Source organism: Tinamus guttatus, unplaced genomic scaffold, assembly GCF_059628265.1.
Source record: "Tinamus guttatus ecotype Peru unplaced genomic scaffold, ASM5962826v1 Tinamus_guttatus_pri_ptg000242l, whole genome shotgun sequence".
NCBI classification, from domain to species: domain Eukaryota; kingdom Metazoa; phylum Chordata; class Aves; order Tinamiformes; family Tinamidae; genus Tinamus; species Tinamus guttatus.
The window spans coordinates 2,050-20,217 of NW_028288776.1; the positions used below are offsets into that span (position 1 = coordinate 2,050).

At 41.3% G+C, this 18,168-nt stretch overlaps 1 protein-coding gene across 1 annotated transcript; it reads right to left on the reverse strand.

Annotated features, from left to right (window-relative positions):
• Positions 1-658: 658 nt before the first annotated feature.
• On the reverse strand, positions 659-16,363 carry EPHX4 (epoxide hydrolase 4). The gene is made up of 7 exons (XM_010222901.2): positions 16,127-16,363; positions 13,695-13,780; positions 10,401-10,558; positions 8,210-8,338; positions 5,492-5,595; positions 4,359-4,507; positions 659-1,534 (listed from the first exon to the last, which is right to left on the reverse strand). The coding sequence occupies exons 1-7, from the start codon at positions 16,361-16,363 to the stop codon at positions 1,300-1,302; spliced, it is 1,098 nt and encodes a 365-aa protein (XP_010221203.2). The 3' UTR covers positions 659-1,299.
• Between the last annotated feature and the right edge of the window lie 1,805 nt (positions 16,364-18,168).

An 18,168-nucleotide genomic window follows, 5' to 3' on the forward strand; every position in this document is an offset into this window, starting at 1 on the left:
CGCCACGCCGTCCAGCCGCAGCTCCGGGGCGCCCTGCGCCTCCCGGCCCAGGCCCAGGGCGCCGAACAGCCGCGGCGCCCGCGCCAGCAGCACCGCCCGGTGCGCCCGCAGCGCCGCCTCGCCGGCGCGGAGCGTCACGTCGGCGCGCGTGCCCTCCGCCAGCAGCCTGCGGGAGCGCCGCCGTTACTGCCCGCCGCGCGCCGCCGTTACCCGCCGCCCGCAGCCGTTACCCGCCGCCACGCGCCCACCTGCCAAGCTCCTGCCGCAGCTGCTCGGCCAGCGCTTCCTTCAGTCGCTGCCGCTCGGCCGCCGCCGCCGAGCCGGGGGCCCGGGGCGCAGCGCCGCCGCCGCAGCGCGCCATGTGCGGGCGCGGACACCGACACCGACACCGCTCCCTCGGCTACGGCGACGGCGGCAGCGGCGCCCGGGCCCTTCCGCGGCGGCGGCGGCGGCGCATTCCCCGCGCCCTCTCGGGGGGCGGCGCCAGGGCGGCCTCGGCCAATGAGCGCTCGCGGAGCCGCGCGCGAGGGGCGGGGCCGCACGGGTCTTTCGCGACCCCCTCGTCAGCTCCGGCAGGAAATCCCGCCAAGAAACCTGGTAAGAGGCGTCGTGTAAGTTGCGTTTTATTAGACAGAGGTGAAGTTGATACTTAAGGTGTAAGTACAGATCTTAATTTTCTATTCTTCTTGTTCACACGTGTTGAGTGTACAGGTTCCCGTTTTTCAGTCAAGAAAACACATTGCACAAAGCAGCTGCATTCAACAGTACAACAAGGTATGTATCGTTGGTCACCTGAAGACTAGAAATGTGCCCAGAAATTGTTCAGTCACTCAGTATGCTAAAATATAGATAATAAAAAGAGTTAGTAAGTGTTTTAATGGTAAAATACAGTAAAAAAATCCAGGCAAATCTACAATGAAAACTCATAGCTTCCTTTCTGTATGGCACCACTCCATTGTCTATAAATTTTAAAAGGCACCACACATTAAAACTGTAAAGCAAGTGAAAAAACAAAACCAAGCAACTTTCCATGACTTTTCTGTACAAATACATATATCTTAAGGCAGGTGTTTTTATGTGCAAAATACAAGTATACAAGTAAAAACAATGTTGGTATCATATATTCTCATACTCGCTTCTTGTTTTAGCAGTAACATCAGTGTCCAAATGTACAGTACATTGAAAACACTTCTCTAACAGAGCTCAGAATAGAAGGCAGGCTGGAAAGATGGCCCTGATAACAGTTAGTTTTTAAATCTGAAGAGCTTCTATGTAGACCTCTTAAAACATGTACAAATATCATTCTCTCTTTCGTGTTGTCTCTTCCTTTAGAAAGGTCCATATCAACTTGTTCACTATGTCAGGTTGATCCTGCTGGAGCCAATGGCTGGCTTCGGACAAAATAGTTAATCTGAAATGATTTTTAACATAAATCCGTGTCATTTCTGCCATCTCAACTTCCATAAATGCATCTTTCTCTCCCCATAACAGCAGGGTTGGCATGACAACTTCATGGTGCTGCAGAGGTAGGCAACTTTGAAAAGAAAATACATTCAGCTTAGTTTTGTTTATATATATATATATAATATATATTTAGTCAACTTGGCTTTTGAAATCAACATACCCTAACTCAGTGCAACCTTATCTAGGTTCCCAGATATATTCTACAAAAATACTCATATGAATCTAAGTCCTTTTATTGTTTATAAGGAAAATAATATTTAACTTTCACTGTAGCATGTCTGTATCAAGAGCTGGCTGCAAACCAACATCTTACTTTTGGAATCTGAATGATGCTTCTTCATGATGTGCAATTCAGGGACCCTATGACCTCTGCAAAAGGGAATGCAGAATAACATGGGCAGAATTTTGTAGATCAGTAATTTTACTTTGGTTGATGAATGCTATGGCAAATTCCAGAATCTGTATTAATTATTCCAAATAGCTTTTAATAAAACATGATGCTTTGCATCATGGTTAGAATACAGTGTTCAAGGCATCCTACTATCCAACTGGTCAAAACAACTTTCTCAAAAAATCATTTTTCCTGAGTGTTCATCCAGGAAATGGCAGGCTGTTATTTTATTGCCCCTTTAAAACACATGGTGGAAGGTATCGACTACAGTGTCTCAGTTCCGCTCAAAATTAAATATGGAGCAATATGGCTAAAAGTACAAATATTTATCAAAAAAAATAACTCTCAATAGGACACTGATGTCTGCAGTGCTGAAATCAGTCACATTCACTCTTCTATGAGATTTCTAAAATCAAAGTGCATCAGAGTTCCTAGTACAGACAGACACAGTATCTTTTTGACGGCCTTGAACTTGCATACCTAAATCTGTATGCAATGAAATAAAACTGTTTCCTAAAAAGCTGCACAGTAGTAATCTGTTTAAAACCTCAACATCACAGTCCAGAGCTTTTGTTTTTAATCACTTACAAGTTAGTTCTGACAATAATATATTGGTAAGCATTTATTAGAATGAATCTCCAAATTTCTTAACACTTTCTCCGCATGTTACCTAACAACTACTTTGTGTGATCCTGGCACTAACCTGCATGCCATACTATAATCCTCATTGAAGAAAGTAAATACCAACCAGAGGTTAAAGAAAAAGGCAGTTTTAAGCTCTTTTTCATTCCAATAAATATTATTATTAAGCAAAAGACATATAGACAATTTATGATGTAACTGCAAGTTTTCTGATGTAAATACACTCTTCTTGTTTCCTATCCTTGTGTTTGTTTCTTAAAGAAAAAAAATGTAGATACTGAGTAGCAGAAACCTTAAAAACTAATTCTCTTGCCCTAAAGTGGATTCAACCTACTGAAGGTATTTATCTTGGTTTTTCTTTAAGGACTACCAAGATGGCAATGCCATAACTCTGGGAAGGGAATCCTTCCCTCTTCTTACTATTAGAAAGTTTTTCCCAATGTTTACTATGAAATGTCCTCATGAAAATTTAAAACCATTGCTCATCTTATCCAGTAGATACATGGAGAACAGATTATTCTCTCATTCTTTTCCTGTGAAATCATTTCTTACATATTTAAATTCTAAAATCACTGTTTTCATAAGAAAGATTGCTAACCATGAAAAGCAGTCATATAAATAAAAGTTTGACCTTTTCTTTTTGAGTTCAACATTGTGTATTCAATATTCTGAACAGACTGAATGTATTAAAAGTAAAGGTAAAATATACGTGCTCTCTCAGGTTTGAATGATGAACTAGGAAAATTCAAAGCTGCTCTTGTAATAGAGGATTTAGATCTCATTTTTCAGACTAAGTGACTGAGCACACTGACCTATAGCTTATTCATAGTATCATTGTTAGAACTGATAATCTGATGATCTGATTCAGTGTATTTAGTATACTTAGACTAATCTCCTTACCTTTTAACTTTCTAAGTATCCTGGATTTCTTCACTATTTATACTGTATACATATTTTTTCACTACAGTACAGTTTAGTACTATTCTTTGGTAACTAAGTGCTGTGCAAAATTTGTAGCCTTGCTTAGGAAAACTCAGCCAGTTTCTTTACACCTATCACTGCCTATGAGGAACATTACATTTCAGTCTGGAGTATGGAACATTGTGTCTGAAGTTTCTAGAAATATCTTGTAATGAGCATGAATGTGCAAATTTCACATTCAGAAAGGGAAGTTCCAGTTGTTAGGTCTGTCTTTGTAAAACAGGTTCAAACTTTCTATATGGTACTGCTGACCATCATTTTTTTTTCTGTGTTAGTGAAGTATTCCCAGACATGTAACAGTAATCCCATCTTTAAAAAATGGTGTGTCAGAAAAAAATTCGCACTTAATTGCTTACCTCTATCTTAACCAAGCGTGTGACAAAACCACCAGAAAAGTCACCTAATCACCTTTCATAAAAGCCAGCTGAAACATGATAAAATTAGAGCGACACAGGGTTTTATAAAAGGATTAAAAAAACAAAAACCAAGGGAAACTTCGTTGGATCCCATTGGTCTTCACAGACCTTATCACCCAGTATAGACCAAAACACAAACACTTAATTGACATCAAATTATTATCATTTAGGGATGGATCTTTGTGGTTGCTTCTAGCTCTGTGAATGAGGAAGGGTCTTTCTTTGCCTCCTTAGATTTTGAAACACACATTTTGCTCATCAGCACAATGTTTGTTTCACTGTGGATATGCTATATAATTCACTTTGCTTCATGCAGCCTGACACAGAATGCATCTGTGGGCTCTTCAGACTTCAGGAGCAGATTGGCCTTTTTCTGTCCTACCTTAGTGGCAGAAGATGCAATATCATTTTGGGCCTCCAGAGGGCTCTAAAATATTTTACTAGTTTCATCATGTTATACTGACCTGAAAATATTTCTGTAATGATTAATGGGTCCAGTTAATGCTCCAGGTTGTGAAAAGACATAGAGATAAGCTTCAACATCCTCTGCTGTTAATCTACATCCTTTCCTTCCAATTCCAGTGGCTTGGCTGGTAAATAAGTTTTTCAGAATCTAGAAAATGAAAAATAAAAAGCCACGACCTAAGATACCTAGAAAATGCTATTTCTCTCCTTCAACAGGACACATCTTTCTAAAACTTATCTATAGATTTTGGAATATAATGAATGGCTCAAATGTTTTTAGAGAGCTATAAGTATACAATACACTTATCTCTGGTATAATTTACCTCAGAACAGCAACGTACAAATATCCACATGACATTACCAAGTTACTCAGTTCTGGGTCCTGCCCTGTCACCTGTGGTGGGCAAAGGCAGTTTAATGCACAGATTTGTCCTGAAACGGAGCCCAGCAGCCGAGCGTGGGACGGAGGGTGCGACAGGGGCTGCCCAGGCAGGGCCCCCCCGTGCGCTCCCCTGGCAGGCCACGCTGCAGCGTGGGAGGATGCGAGGTGCTTTTTCTTCTCCTTCCATGTGTTTGTTTTCAAAGGTTACATGAGATACTGCTTCCTCGGGCAGGATTAATCACCTGGCAGAGGTGTGTAATTGGACTGCTGGCCTGCTTGCCCTGTGGCAGACAGTGAGGGACGGGGATGTCCCAGGCGTCAGGGAGCTTCGGCAAAGTCGGGAGGAGATCCAAAGGCACCAAATGTGTCCCGCTGCCATGGACACAGGTCACATGCAGCCAGCTGGCTGCCTAGGAGGAGAAATGCTCTACAGGCTTGTAGGTTAGAAGTACATCCCTGAGCACTGGCCAGAAAAGCCAATGCAAGAGTGCATCCAACAAAGAGGGTACTAAATATTTATATTCTACAAAAAGAATGCAAAATATTTCTATCTGCATATGTATTAGCTGTATTAGTGTGTTTATTACTAGTAGCATAAAAGAAGTATATAAAGCTGAAGGAAAAACAGAAAATGTCTCATTTTTTCCAGTAACTATAGTTATATAGTAAAACCAGAAAGAATTAATGCAGGTGGCAATTGTTCCATCACTCACAGTTCAATATATAAACAAGAGCACTCATTTTGCTCACCTTGAAATCATTTAGTGTAAACATGAATTCAGGAAACCATGGCATTTGGAAAAAGAAGAAGTAACCAGATTTAATCAATTGTGATGGATGTCGTAGAATGTATTCTGAAACAAAAATGTCCATGAATTAAAAATGAAAACTGATGACTCAAACAAAATTACTGTTAATATCACTACTTTTTAAACTTAAAGGAATGTTTTAAAAGTATTACGTTAGAACATGCTATGTGACAAAAGATGATTATTGTTTCAGGAGTAAGCATATGATGTGGCTATTAAAACACACTTATTTTTATGCCTTAGTAAAAACAGAGAGCAAAACAGAAGCCTGCCAAAGATTAGGTGAGAGTAGCAACACTGAAGGGTTTCAGAGCCTAAGTTTTCACTTAAATTCTATTTGTGATCCTAGTGATGCCAGTCCAAAGTGGGTTTTTTTCAGCTGTGAAATAACAAGGGTATAAATTTAACTGTTTCTTCCATCTTTTAAGTTTTTCTCCTATCAAAAATGTGATGCATAGGAATCCATAGGTGATAATCCACTTACACTGCTAAAGACAGCATCAGTTCTGCTCATGAAAGCACACAGTTTTTCTAACAGTCTTCTTCCCTGGCAGTTTCGAGATCCATAATCAAGATTACAGAGCGTCACTTTTGAAAGACATTGAAGACATATAAAACAAAAAAAAATGATGAAGTGGAATTTACATTGAGTCTCTCTTCTTTCAAAATTGTAATTTTGTGTCTCCAATGAGTTGCAAAAGCCAACACTGACATTCACATATCCAAGTGCCTAGGAGCAAGCACAGAACCTAGGCAGATACTGGGTAGGAGACTAGAACCTGCCCTTTACAGATGCGAATTCAGGAAGGCAACACTTTGCTCCCAAAAGAGGAGACAACTCCGAAACATTAATTTTGACAGAAAAGAAAATAGGTTTTAAAACAAAGAAAAATTAAGTCTCAGCTATGTTCTAAACATTCATAATTTATACATTCTTAAATTGCATCAGCCATTACTGTTCTCCTTCGAAGGACCATCATCAGCACCACTCACTTGACTTTTCTGCACTAATATGTTGCTAATATGTTTACTTTACTGTTTTAATGTGTTAGCAAGCTGAGGTATTTTCTGGATCGTCTGATTTCTAAAGTTTTTGTTCAATGTTTTAATTCTGCAAGGAGGGCTTCAGAGCTCTCTTTAATACTGAAAAAAAACCTAACTATTTTCTAACAGGTAGACTTCCCCACTTCACTGCTGAGCATAATTAATAAACACAGATCTTTGATGTTAGGACATATGAATGCAGTGGGAAGTCAAGCAATCCTGAGATGGAAAACCTAAGGAAGAAATTACTGAAAATCTAGTATCGTAATTGCTATCAGTTAACAACAAGAAATGACATGCATTAATTTGACTAAGTGATTATAGTTTGCACAAAGTAGTGATATGTAAGGCACAAGACCGAAGATCAAGCAATTTAAGGTGTACGGTAAGTACGTAATTCCTTAGGAATGGCTGAGTGTACTTTAACTCCTACTTACTATGGAACTGAATGCATAATAAAAAATAAAACAAACTGTATTTCATCCTAGAAAATAATATGTTAAAAATTACAATCTATAAGCAGCTACAGAACAGAGTTAGTACTTTATCAAGTATGAGAACAAATGCTAAGGAAGTCTATAGTAAAATGTATTCTGCTTCTATACAGGCTGGCTCCTGTTCTCAGGAAAAATACTGTAAAAGCTTCTGCTTGCTGCAGTGGTGGTGAACAGAGCCCTTCTGTGGTAAGTGAGGCTTAACTACCCATCAAAATGTTCTTTATAGTGTCTTGGAAAGGTGGCCAAGAACACCTTGCGAGCAGTAAGTGTGAATGGTTCTGATTCCAAGTGACCTTACACCAGGACAGGTCACATTTAGATTCACTAGAGATGAAAAATAAAGCCTCATTAAACATTCTTTGCCATCTTAATGGAAAAAGGGTGAGGTTGGCAATTAAAGAAGTTAAAATTAGTGAAAGTGGGCGTTCTACTACTAGCAGGGAGAAAATACTGAATGTAGATCTAATCTCTGTGAAATCTTCTGCAAGTCTGGGTAGCAGACAAGCTCAAAGCCTGTCACACCACAAATTCTACTCGTGTACCCGAATCCTTGCTTCATCTCAGTGTTATGTTCCAGAGCCTCTAGAAATAGCCTGGAAAAGTTGTCTTGTTCCAACGGATGCTGTACAAAATCATAAAGTTTCACTTGTCACATAAATCAGGATTAAATTCTAAAAATCTGATTCTCATTCACTTCCTGTAGAGAGGCTCTTTTATACGGTTCTAATATTGCAGTGAGGCCTTAACCTAGATGTAGTGCAATACATATTCATGGTCAGAGAACTTTATCCTGCCCAGAATGATGTAAAAGAGATTTATGTATAAGAAAAATAGGTTTCTGGACCTTCAAGAATTAACACCAAAAAAAAAGTAAGCTTGCCTGCAAGTACTACCACTTCCTACAATAAATTATTTCCAAAATTAAAACATGATACATTAATATTTCATGAAATACAGTCCAGGTTGTGAGAGGCACTGAATATTGGCAACTTATCTCCTGATCTGCTGTTACTAAAATAAGTAGTTTGTTCCTCTTCAAATCCCTTCAAAGAGAACAAAATCTTAATGAAAATACAAATATTCTTGATTAACATAAAATCATAAGATATAAAACTCACCTGTGAACACAGAAGGATGAGGGAAATTAACCACAATCAGTTTAGTCACCATTTCTGGGTAACAGATGGCCACTAACCAAGCGATCATTCCTCCCCAGTCATGGCCAACCAGCACACACTTGTTGTAGCCTGCACAGAAACACGGATTCGAACCTTATTTCAGTGACATGTGCAGCCGTACAAATTATAACATACAACGACTATCAGCTAAAACAGGTGGCTCAGCACATTTGTTAACATTGCTGTTTCATACTGCACTGCTTCTAGTACTACTAGCCAGAAAAATTAGTGCACTGTTATTGTTAAAATTTTAACACAAAATTTAAAAATGATTTAATTTGGCTTCAATTACACTTTGACCCTACTAGGTTAATGTCAAACAAGATATTCATGTATCCAAATGGCCACACTGTTCAAATCTCAGCTAACACGGGGTCAAATGCATAGTTCAACTTGCAATTCTTATAATGCCTGCACCCCTGTCATGTTTGGGGAGTCTGGAGTTTGAAACTGCAGGCAGAAAGACTGAGAGATCTGAGCCCCTCCAAAATTGAGCTATCTGAATTAGTTTAAATATGGGAGGCAATCTAAGTATGAAACATCATTATTATGGAAAAAAAAAGGGAGTTAAAAGCCATAGTGATATTTTACATATAAAGTATTACATTATATATATATACAATGCATATAAAATGTCTGTGTGTATGCACACATATTTATATATACTTAGTAGGCTACAAGACAGTCTATAAAATTCTTGGTATTAACCTAGTCATCCTTCTACTGATGGAAGTGGGAGTTTTACTGTAACAGGGAGAAAAATCCTGACTTTTTGAAAGCTTGACCGTTCCTTTTTTAACTAGTCCTGGAATACCTGTTCTTGTATGTCAGAGGCCATCACATTCCCCATTGAATATGGCAGTATTGAGCAGACACATGCCAAATCACATGTGTAAAAGCCAAATACTTTCAAATTCTGACACAGGAATTTGGACACAGTTGTCAAACCACCTTTAAACACCTCTTAAGTGGAAATCTTTTTGAGCACTTCTGATATAATCAGGCTCTCCAGAAGAATTTGCCTTGGGTTTAGAACAAGGATAACAAGGCTCAGAAATAGCTTTTCCAGATTTTTTTAAACGCTATGAAATTGCATTATGAAGACAGCACTTCACAAGCAGAACTATGGCATTGCCATGGAAATTAGCAGAAACAGAGAAGGTTGGAAACTGTAAACACAGTGTGGGACTGCCTGCCTCATCTTCTGGCAATATTCAAGCCTCGCACGCAAATCCTATATTCAAGCCTTAGGACTGCATCACTGCTTTGCCATTTCTTTATGTGAAATGCAGTTAGTATTTTCGCTGTCCTTAGAGCATCCTGGGAATGAAAATGATTCAGAGAGCAACAGTCCAATTCCTTGTCTTGCTATTGGCACAGAAGGAAAATAATCTTCACTGGGTGATAACAATTTATCTCCCGAACAGCTACGCTTCCTGTAGAGCTGGAGGGGCAAATTTTGCAGACCTGCTTCTGTTCTGGGCTTTCACTTAGTCTATTTGTCACAAGGAGCAAAATATCCTGTGTTCTTCATTCTCTTCTCCACATAGCTATGTAAGACAGAGCGATTCCGTTCTTGAGAACTACTGTGCAGGAGTAATATTTGGGGATTTAGTTTTTTTTTTTTCTTCTTCTTCTTAATACAGCATGTGTACTGTCATCATTTTTACAAAATCCAGCATATTTATTCCATACTGTACATGACAGAAAAAAAAAAACACCTGATTTAAATTCTTTTGTGCTCTTAGACTCTAATTCATAATAATATTCATCAAGTGCAAGCATTACGAGTAAGTAAAGAACATTTTAGTCAGGAAAAAGGGATCTCAAGGTTGTGCTGCTGGATTTCACAGCACACATAGAAGATTTTTTGAAAAAAAACTCATGATGGGAAATTGTCTTTACCTATTGTTTATACTACACTAGGTTATGAAAACACATCTTTTTCATTGACATTGATAATAATCCATGAGATAGGAGAATCATTAAGTATCTCTCCCTCTATATATGTATCTATAATGTGTATCTATTAAAGAGAACACAGTTTTTAAAACTCAAGCATAGATATTCATGTCTTTTTTCCAGAAAGTTAAATAGTCTGAATAGAGCACTTTGTTTTCTACTAACGCACCTAGAGATTCCAAAATGTCCTTTATATCTGTTATCAGGCAATCTAACTTGTAATATGCTTTATGAGAAGGAGCATCTGTTTCTCCATAGCCTCTCAAATCCAGGGCCACCACTCGATACTCGCTTTTAAATTCCCGCAATTGATGGCGCCAAGAATACCTAGCAAAGGGGAAAAAAAAGTTGGAGTTATATAAGGTCAAGCAGCATGCTAGCAAAATGCAGTCAATCCTCCTGCTCCCAAATAGCTGAAGGTGAGTTATGTGGGCTGACAAACAATAATTAACCTCAAGAAAGAAATACAGTAACAAAGGAACTTGGTCAACTGCTTGGTTAACTTGGTCAATATATGATTTATATTATTACTACTTTATGTGTGTTCTCTATACCACCAGAATTGTTACAGAGCAATCTCTCAATGTGTTGATACTACACAAAGCATTTCATTGCTTGTGCTTCTGTGGAGAAGAAGGATAAAATTACGTACACTGAAATCAGACAAGCAAAACGAGCAACTTGGGCAAAAGCTTAGGGTATTCCTCATTCTGTACTAGTAAGTAGTGAATGGATAAATGCAATATAAAACTAAAAGAATACAAAAATGGCAAACCTGACGTGCAAGAACTATCTAACCTTTAATTGTTTTTGGAATCAGTTAAAACTGTGATTAGCCAGTACCAAGAAAGTAAAAATATTTTCGTATACCGTAATTTAAAGATACATGAAAAACATCATCCTTCTAGGCAAATATAACAATGGCTGAATTTCTTTTTGCTTGGATCTAGCTCTTACTTCTGGCCTTGTTTCAAAAATCTCCCAGAAATTTTATAAAGCTATTGGATCATCACTTATTGTCAGTAAAAGGCACGAAATTCTATTTAATTCAAACTGTGTTTATACTAGATCTTTGTCTCTGCCCCTTTAGCTTTGCCTCCAGTCTATTAGGGTTTTTGAATGTAGTGTAAGCAATATTACTATATTCATGCAAACAAAACAGTCATTACCTTTTTGTTTCCGTACCATGTAGTGCAAATATAAGATTTAAAACAGGTCGGCGGGACTTAAATGTTAGAAGTCATTATACATCAACTTGGAAGCAGAGTTTGCCATGGTAACCGTCATAGCTATCATATATATTCCATATATATTCCAAGGCCCATAAATAAATAAATAAATAAATATTTTTGTTTCTAGAAGCATGCCAACTTGCTCTCTCCCTAGGCTGTTTTCACAATAGTCTGCCAATCACTACATGTCTGACTGTTCAGGTAATTCTTTTTATTTGCATTCACAGAACTGTTAGCGCATATAGAGCATGCTACTCAGACAACTGCTTCCCAAGCAGGATTTGGAAAAGTGGGTAAATGCCTTTGTTTTCATAAGGCTGATTAATGGAAACTATTTTACGACTTTCTGATCACACTATTTCTGGAAGGAAGCTAGTACAAAACTCAACAGCTTGCACACATCCATACAGAGAGAGCCAGCTATCTCCCATTATGCCCACTTTGAAGTATTTTAATATTGTCTTTCTATAAAATTGGTATTGATTTTCAAGTTCTTAGGCATCTAAGGCTCTTAATGGCTCTAATGCATTCTATGCTTAAATGTTCTTTCACCTTAAGACACTGGCAATCATTCACCAAGGTCAGTATTGTCTGGTTATAGCTCTTCTAGTTATAACCTTGAGACATTTGAAGGCAGAGGATTTGGTAATTAAGATTTGTAGCAATGAAACATACCCATTTCTTTTTTTCCAGCCAAGCAGTACAAATTTGATACAGATTTAAATAGCTCTTAGTTGTGATTATTTTATTCTTTGCTCTCAAAACAATCTCAATTCTTCCATACAAATGTTCTACATGGATGGAATAAAAATACAGCATCGGTGTTTGTAGTGTACCTATTTTATAAACTATCTGCATGTCCTTTTGTTTTTTAAAGGAGCTATTGGTGGTAGCAGTGACCTATATACAAGTTTCTTATTCATTATTCCATTCCATTTGGGTTGTTGGATAATATAATGCAATACATTGTCATTTAAAGCATGATTCATGGTTTTAAAATGTAAAAATGGCTTTCTGAATTTTGGAAACAATATATTGAATCTCAGTAGAATATGTATATAAAATCCTAGATCTTGCATATCATACCCACTGTAGAGGAAATTATCTGTATTCTCAGTTGTCTTTTTGTGTTAGAACATACATTATGCAAGATATGCATATATTTTACATAGAAAATGCAAAGTTCCCCTAATCTACCTGGCTGATTTTAATCTCTGTTTACATCTTTTATCGTATTAGCTAGCAAGCTATTATTAGAAAAAACTGCTTCCTCAAAAATTTCTCTAAAAATATCCGTGCATTTTTTTACCATCATCCTCAATGCCTTTAGTATTTATAGGAAAATGCTGAGGGAAAAGAACTGACCTCTGTTTTGCCTGGGTCAGATCAACACAGTGTGACTTGAAGCCAGTTGAAAGGTCACAGTTCCAAGAGTGGAGCCTAGCTCCATAGCTGAATTTTGAATGGAAAAGGATTGTTGCTGAATTACTGCCACCACCACTTCCTCTATTTCCTTACTGATTTTTAAGGTACAAGTTCTGTAACCCACGTTTGACTGGCTAAATCTGTCAATAGTTAAAGCAATTTGGTTCAAACATCAGCCGCATGACTGCTTTCCACTGCTGTAAACAAACATTTTGGGCTGGTTTGGATTCATTGCTTATCCCCCTGTGTCTTGCAGATGCCATCAGTCATCTCTCGAGGAACTAATAATAGAGCCTTCTTCCCTGCACAGCTCTCTGAAACGGGGCTGTGCACAACTGGAGAACGTGGAGTTCATCTCCCCCTTCTCCAGTTAAAACCTCATGTATATTATTTTTAACAAATGCAGCAATCCATACTGTGCCTAATATATATGGATTCTCATTTTAGTACCCTCTATCGTTCCTAATTTTAATGATAAAAGTACAATATTTTTTTCCAAAGAAGAAATTGATCAAAAACAAGCAATTCCTCCCCAAAGTATGAAGAAAAAGCGCACATCCTTGGGGAAAAAAAATGGCTTTGCAGTGGAGAAAAAGGATGGTTGGCTTGAGTTAGGCTGTAGGAATTAATTTCTGGATGCTGCAGTTAAAAACAATTTCAGTCATTTGTGCCCTCCTCCAAATTAATACCATCGGTGTGCACAGTTACATACAACAGATCCCCCTGGGGACACCTAAAGTGAGGAGACCTCTGCCAGGTATCTCAGGAAGCCTCTTCTGTACTGGAAAGCAAGTAGGGAGCGTTACCAGAACTCTGGGAAGCCATGGAGCAGCAGCATGAGTGGTTTACCCCTTTCTCCAGCGGCCACATAGTGGAATCTTAACCCAGAATCCTAAAAGGAAAGAAAAAAACGCGCTTTCATTGCTGCATTGGATTGTTACTGATACTGGGATTCACAGTAGCATGGCCTCAGTGGGACTCATGTCTAGGAAATACAGATCCCTCCAAACAGACACCCGTGGTCCACACGATGGGCACACTTAGTGAAGTGTGCCTTAAAGGCACTGTCGATCCTCCCAGCCAATTTACAGCCAGCCGCTTAAAACTGTATTGCATGGCAATATAGCAACATTTAAAACTATGTCACATGGCAATCTAGCATAATAAAGGGCTGCAGGGGGGTTTAAAAAGCAAAAGTGATCAAAATGAACATAACTAGAAAGGAAACAGTTTTGCTTATTTTTACTATTCAAGGTTTCAGAAAACAGCAACAACAACAAACAAACAAACAAACAAACAAAACGGTCTGGCTGCAATCACTTTCTTCCTATCCTGTCTATAGTCATTATTTCTGAGGCTCCTTTTAAGGACCTAGCTCCTATTAGAATCATTTAAGGACCTAGCTCCTATTAGAATCATTAGAAGCTGCTTATTGCAGGCGGTCCAGAGGCTGAACACTGAAACACCACTGAAAAGAAAGGATGTGCAAAGCTTATATTAACTCAAGGTCAAACAGGCAGAATTTAAATAAGATGAAATTAGGACCTATAAGATTTACTGAATTCTTGCACAGAAGTGGATACAGAAGTTGGAAAAGCCTTAGCTGACAAAACGTAACACGCTGCTTAGAAACCACGTGAAGGAAACTGCAAGGAGAAAGGTCATACATCTCCTGAACAAATGTCACAGATTGCAGTCCCTGCTACTTAAGGCAGGAAAAAAGGACACAGTCAACTCATGCCTTTGCTTATACATTAAGAGCTTACACCACATCTAGGGTCACAAATACAAAGAGAAACAAGCTTTTTTGCCACAGACGCTTCATTTCTCTGAGCCACCTTGGCACTGTTAAATCACTGACCAGCTACAAAATCATTAACTGACATCTCGGTCCTTTGTCAGGGCTCTCAAAACAGAACTTCTTTTCACACTCTCTCTGGATTTAGTAGGGACTTTTTGCTAAGTTGTGCCCCAAGTTATACTGATATTTCTTCTCTGGAGTGCCAGCGAAGCTGGAGTCCCTCCAACTTGGTGATGGTGGATGGTACTGGTACCAGTATATATCGGTTTCTAAATACTGAATGATCTCTTTGTGGTAAATTTTAGGGCCATTGTATCATCCTGCCCATCACTTCTGTCTTTGAGCCCAGCCATTTCTCCCTCCTTCCACAGCTTCTCAGTTTGGGAGTAGCCAGAAAGCCCCTCTCGCTCCCACTGCTGCAGCTGGTGTCCTTTAGGAATGTACCCTCAGTGACTTTATTGCAGTCTATTCATTGCTTTTAAGGATGTCCCCTTTACTCATGCACTTCAATCATCACTCGTGCGCTTTATCCTCCCCTGCCTTGAGCACTTTTGCCGCCAAGCCCATACCATCTCCACGGCTCCCCTGGGGGCCCAGGCTGCACTCTCAACACCACAAGCCCCACACCAAGGCCACCATCTGTGGCCAGCCCCTCACGTCTCCAGCCAGCTTCTCATTTACGTCCAGTGCTACAGAAAAGCAGAATACAGCTTCAGGGCAGACAGCTGCACGTGCTACCTACCAAGGCTGGAAAGGGGCACAGCAGATTAATGAGAAACAGGGGTCCTTAGTAGTCTAAGTTTTTGTTTGGCACCAAGGAACCTCCACAGATCCCAGAAAAGCCAGAGCTTAGAGCTCGTTTCATTAGAGATGGCTTGTTACAAAGCGTGTGGTGTGCTCCGTGCCCAAGCGGACAGGAGCAAGCACACGCACCCTGCGCATGCGGGAGCGCTCACGACTCGCAGCCCGGGTGACACTCAAGAGAGCGGCCTAAGGACTGACACAGGACATCCGTGCAGAGCCCTGCCGAACCCAAACACCTGCACACAGCAGCAAAGGCCCTAGATGGGTGCAGGAAAACGTGCATGGCTGGGTGCGTATGTGCACATGCCTGCATGCATGTGCAGGAGAGCATGCCTTAACACACATGTGTGTGCACATTAGAGTGTGCGTGCAGAGGAGAGCATGCACACACACACAAGGGGAGTGTGCATGTATGCCTACATGTGTGCATACATGCACATGTATGTACCCACGCAGCAGAGCCAACGTGCATGCACCTGTGCTTGCACAGCGCTGCATTCATGCAAGTGTAGCTGCAGGCAGATGCCAGCACACATGCGTGGGTGTGCATGCCCTGGAGCGCACGTGCATGCAGAGGTGGCACGCGTGCAGCACGCGCGCATGCAGGGGGCAGCGCGCTGCGGCCGGGCTCACCTTGATGCGCACGTAGCAGTGGGTGCCGAGCGAGGGGTCGAGCAGGCAGCCGGGCGGGTTCTCGCGCACGGCGCGGCGGAAGGTGCTGCCGGGGCGGCGGGCGAGGCCGCAGAGCAGGCGCAGCGCCGCGAGGCAGGCGCACAGCGCGCAGTAGCCGTACACGAGCGCCCAGAAGAGCAGCGCCCGCGCCGCCAGCAGCGCCCGCCGCGCCGCACACGCCGCGCCGGGTCTCGCCATGGGCCCGCAGCGCCTCAGAGCGCCTCAAAGCGCCGCCGCAGCCGCCCGAGCGGAGCCACCGCGAGCGGCGGCGGCGGCGCCACCGCCCCGCGGCCCCCGGCGGCCCTCGCCCCGCGCCGCCGCCGCCGCCCGCCGCGCTCCGCCCCGCCCCGCCACCGGCACCCGGGTCCGCCCCCGGCGAAGCGCGGCCCCCGGTTCCGGTGCCGCCCGGGCCGCCGGCTGCGGGCTCGGTCCTTCCCCGCCGCCCCGCGGGCGGTGCCGTTAGGAGCGCCCGTGCGGAGCCACCGTGGGCCCCTGCCAGGGACGGAGCGCGTCGCAGGGGGGTGCCCGTTTCATTTGAACGCCAGTGCCAGCACTGAGTAACTTTTTATTTTTTTCAATTTATTCTAAAAGAAAAATTGCTTAGCTTATAGCATCAGCGTGCATGGCTGCGATGTCGCTCCCCTCTCACCAGAATAGAGCTCGTGATGATGATTTGGCCTCCTCCATTAGCAATCTCATGTCTTTATTTTAAATTGCTGCAGGGCCCTGGCCAGGACGCACGGCCCTGCGAGGCCAGAGATCCGCTGAGAGGAGGACAGCCCAGAGAGAGGCAGGTAGAGGATGCATTAAGGTGGTAGCGATCCATGTAAGTGAAAATTTTAAGAAACAGTATGGCTATATCCAACCCTTATTTTTTCACATGAAAGAATACAGGAATACTGTGCAGTTGATCAGACTGAGAGATAAAGAAACATGGAAGGGGTAGTTTGTGGTTAGAAGAAAGGTGGAAGCGGGGTTGCAGTCACATCCCACTCCAACTCGCTGGTGAACCTGCCTGTCTTTATTCCTTGCTCTGCGCCTGGTTTTTCACCAGCACCTCCAGGACATGTATTGGTCATACAAGAGAGGCACCTGTACTGGAGGCCTGTCTGCACCTGCCTTCATGATGTTTGGGGTGAAGGCGTTGGCCAAATTTTATTTGAAGGCCAAGATTTGTACTTGGTTCAACTGAATGTGAAAGATTAGAACTCAAATTTCAAAATGACTGGTGCGTTCTGCTACAAAGACACCATGCATCAGATAACTCAAAGGCATGTAACTGAGTTATTTTAAAATAGCAGTTGGGGAAGCATGCATACAGACAGAATATATATCCTGTTTTACATTATGCATGGAACACAGCTTGCAGACAGTTTGTCTGTAACATACCAAATGCTTTCTCCTACTTGTTCTAAATTCAGGCTTACAAATATAGATTCCAATATTGAAGCCTTGTGTCAGTGAATGCAATGGCAGAATTAAGGCTCCCTTCTATGAGTTCAGATTTTTTCTTATATGTAAAATCAAAATAAAGCTTAAGCAGAAAAAGGGAATGTTCTAAAGAATTGCCCATTATTGCCTTTTCTTTCACTGAAAAGTTTAAGATAAAAATAAATTGAAATTTGGCTTTGTATTTTTTACTAATAAAGATAACATCTTCGAGTAGCTGTAAAGGAAGCCATCTAGCTTCCTTTTATCAAGAGCAGAAATCCGCTCCCAGTAAACTACATCAGATGACAGTGGTGGTTTCAGTTTATGCATTTAGAAAAATATGTGAATTGTGCCAGTGTAGCCCTGCTTGCTGTCAGTCAGTCCCCCAGGCTCATGGTCAGGGGCAGGAGGAAAACGTGGGGCTGTTTAAGGATGTTTCCCTCTCCTGGGCAATAGGAGGAGAAATGAAAACGGTTCTTATGAAGTGAAAGGGAATCTTAATGGAGTCAGTTAAGACAGTAACCTCCGCGTCTCCCGTAGGATTATATGAGTCATACCTGACCCTTACCTTC

What these genes read in the sequence shown, in the direction of transcription:
- EPHX4 (XM_010222901.2), bottom strand. Translation starts at nt 16,363, where the DNA reads ATGGCGAGACCCGGCGCGGCGTGTGCGGCGCGGCGGGCGCTGCTGGCG. An exon ending in GGACATTTTGGAATCTCTAG is followed by an intron (nt 8,339 to 10,400) that starts GTGCGTTAGTAG and finishes GTTTCTGTGCAG; the next exon opens with GCTACAACAAGTGTGTGCTG. An exon ending in TCATCCTTCTGTGTTCACAG is followed by an intron (nt 5,596 to 8,209) that starts GTGAGTTTTATA and finishes TTTTTGTTTCAG; the next exon opens with AATACATTCTACGACATCCA.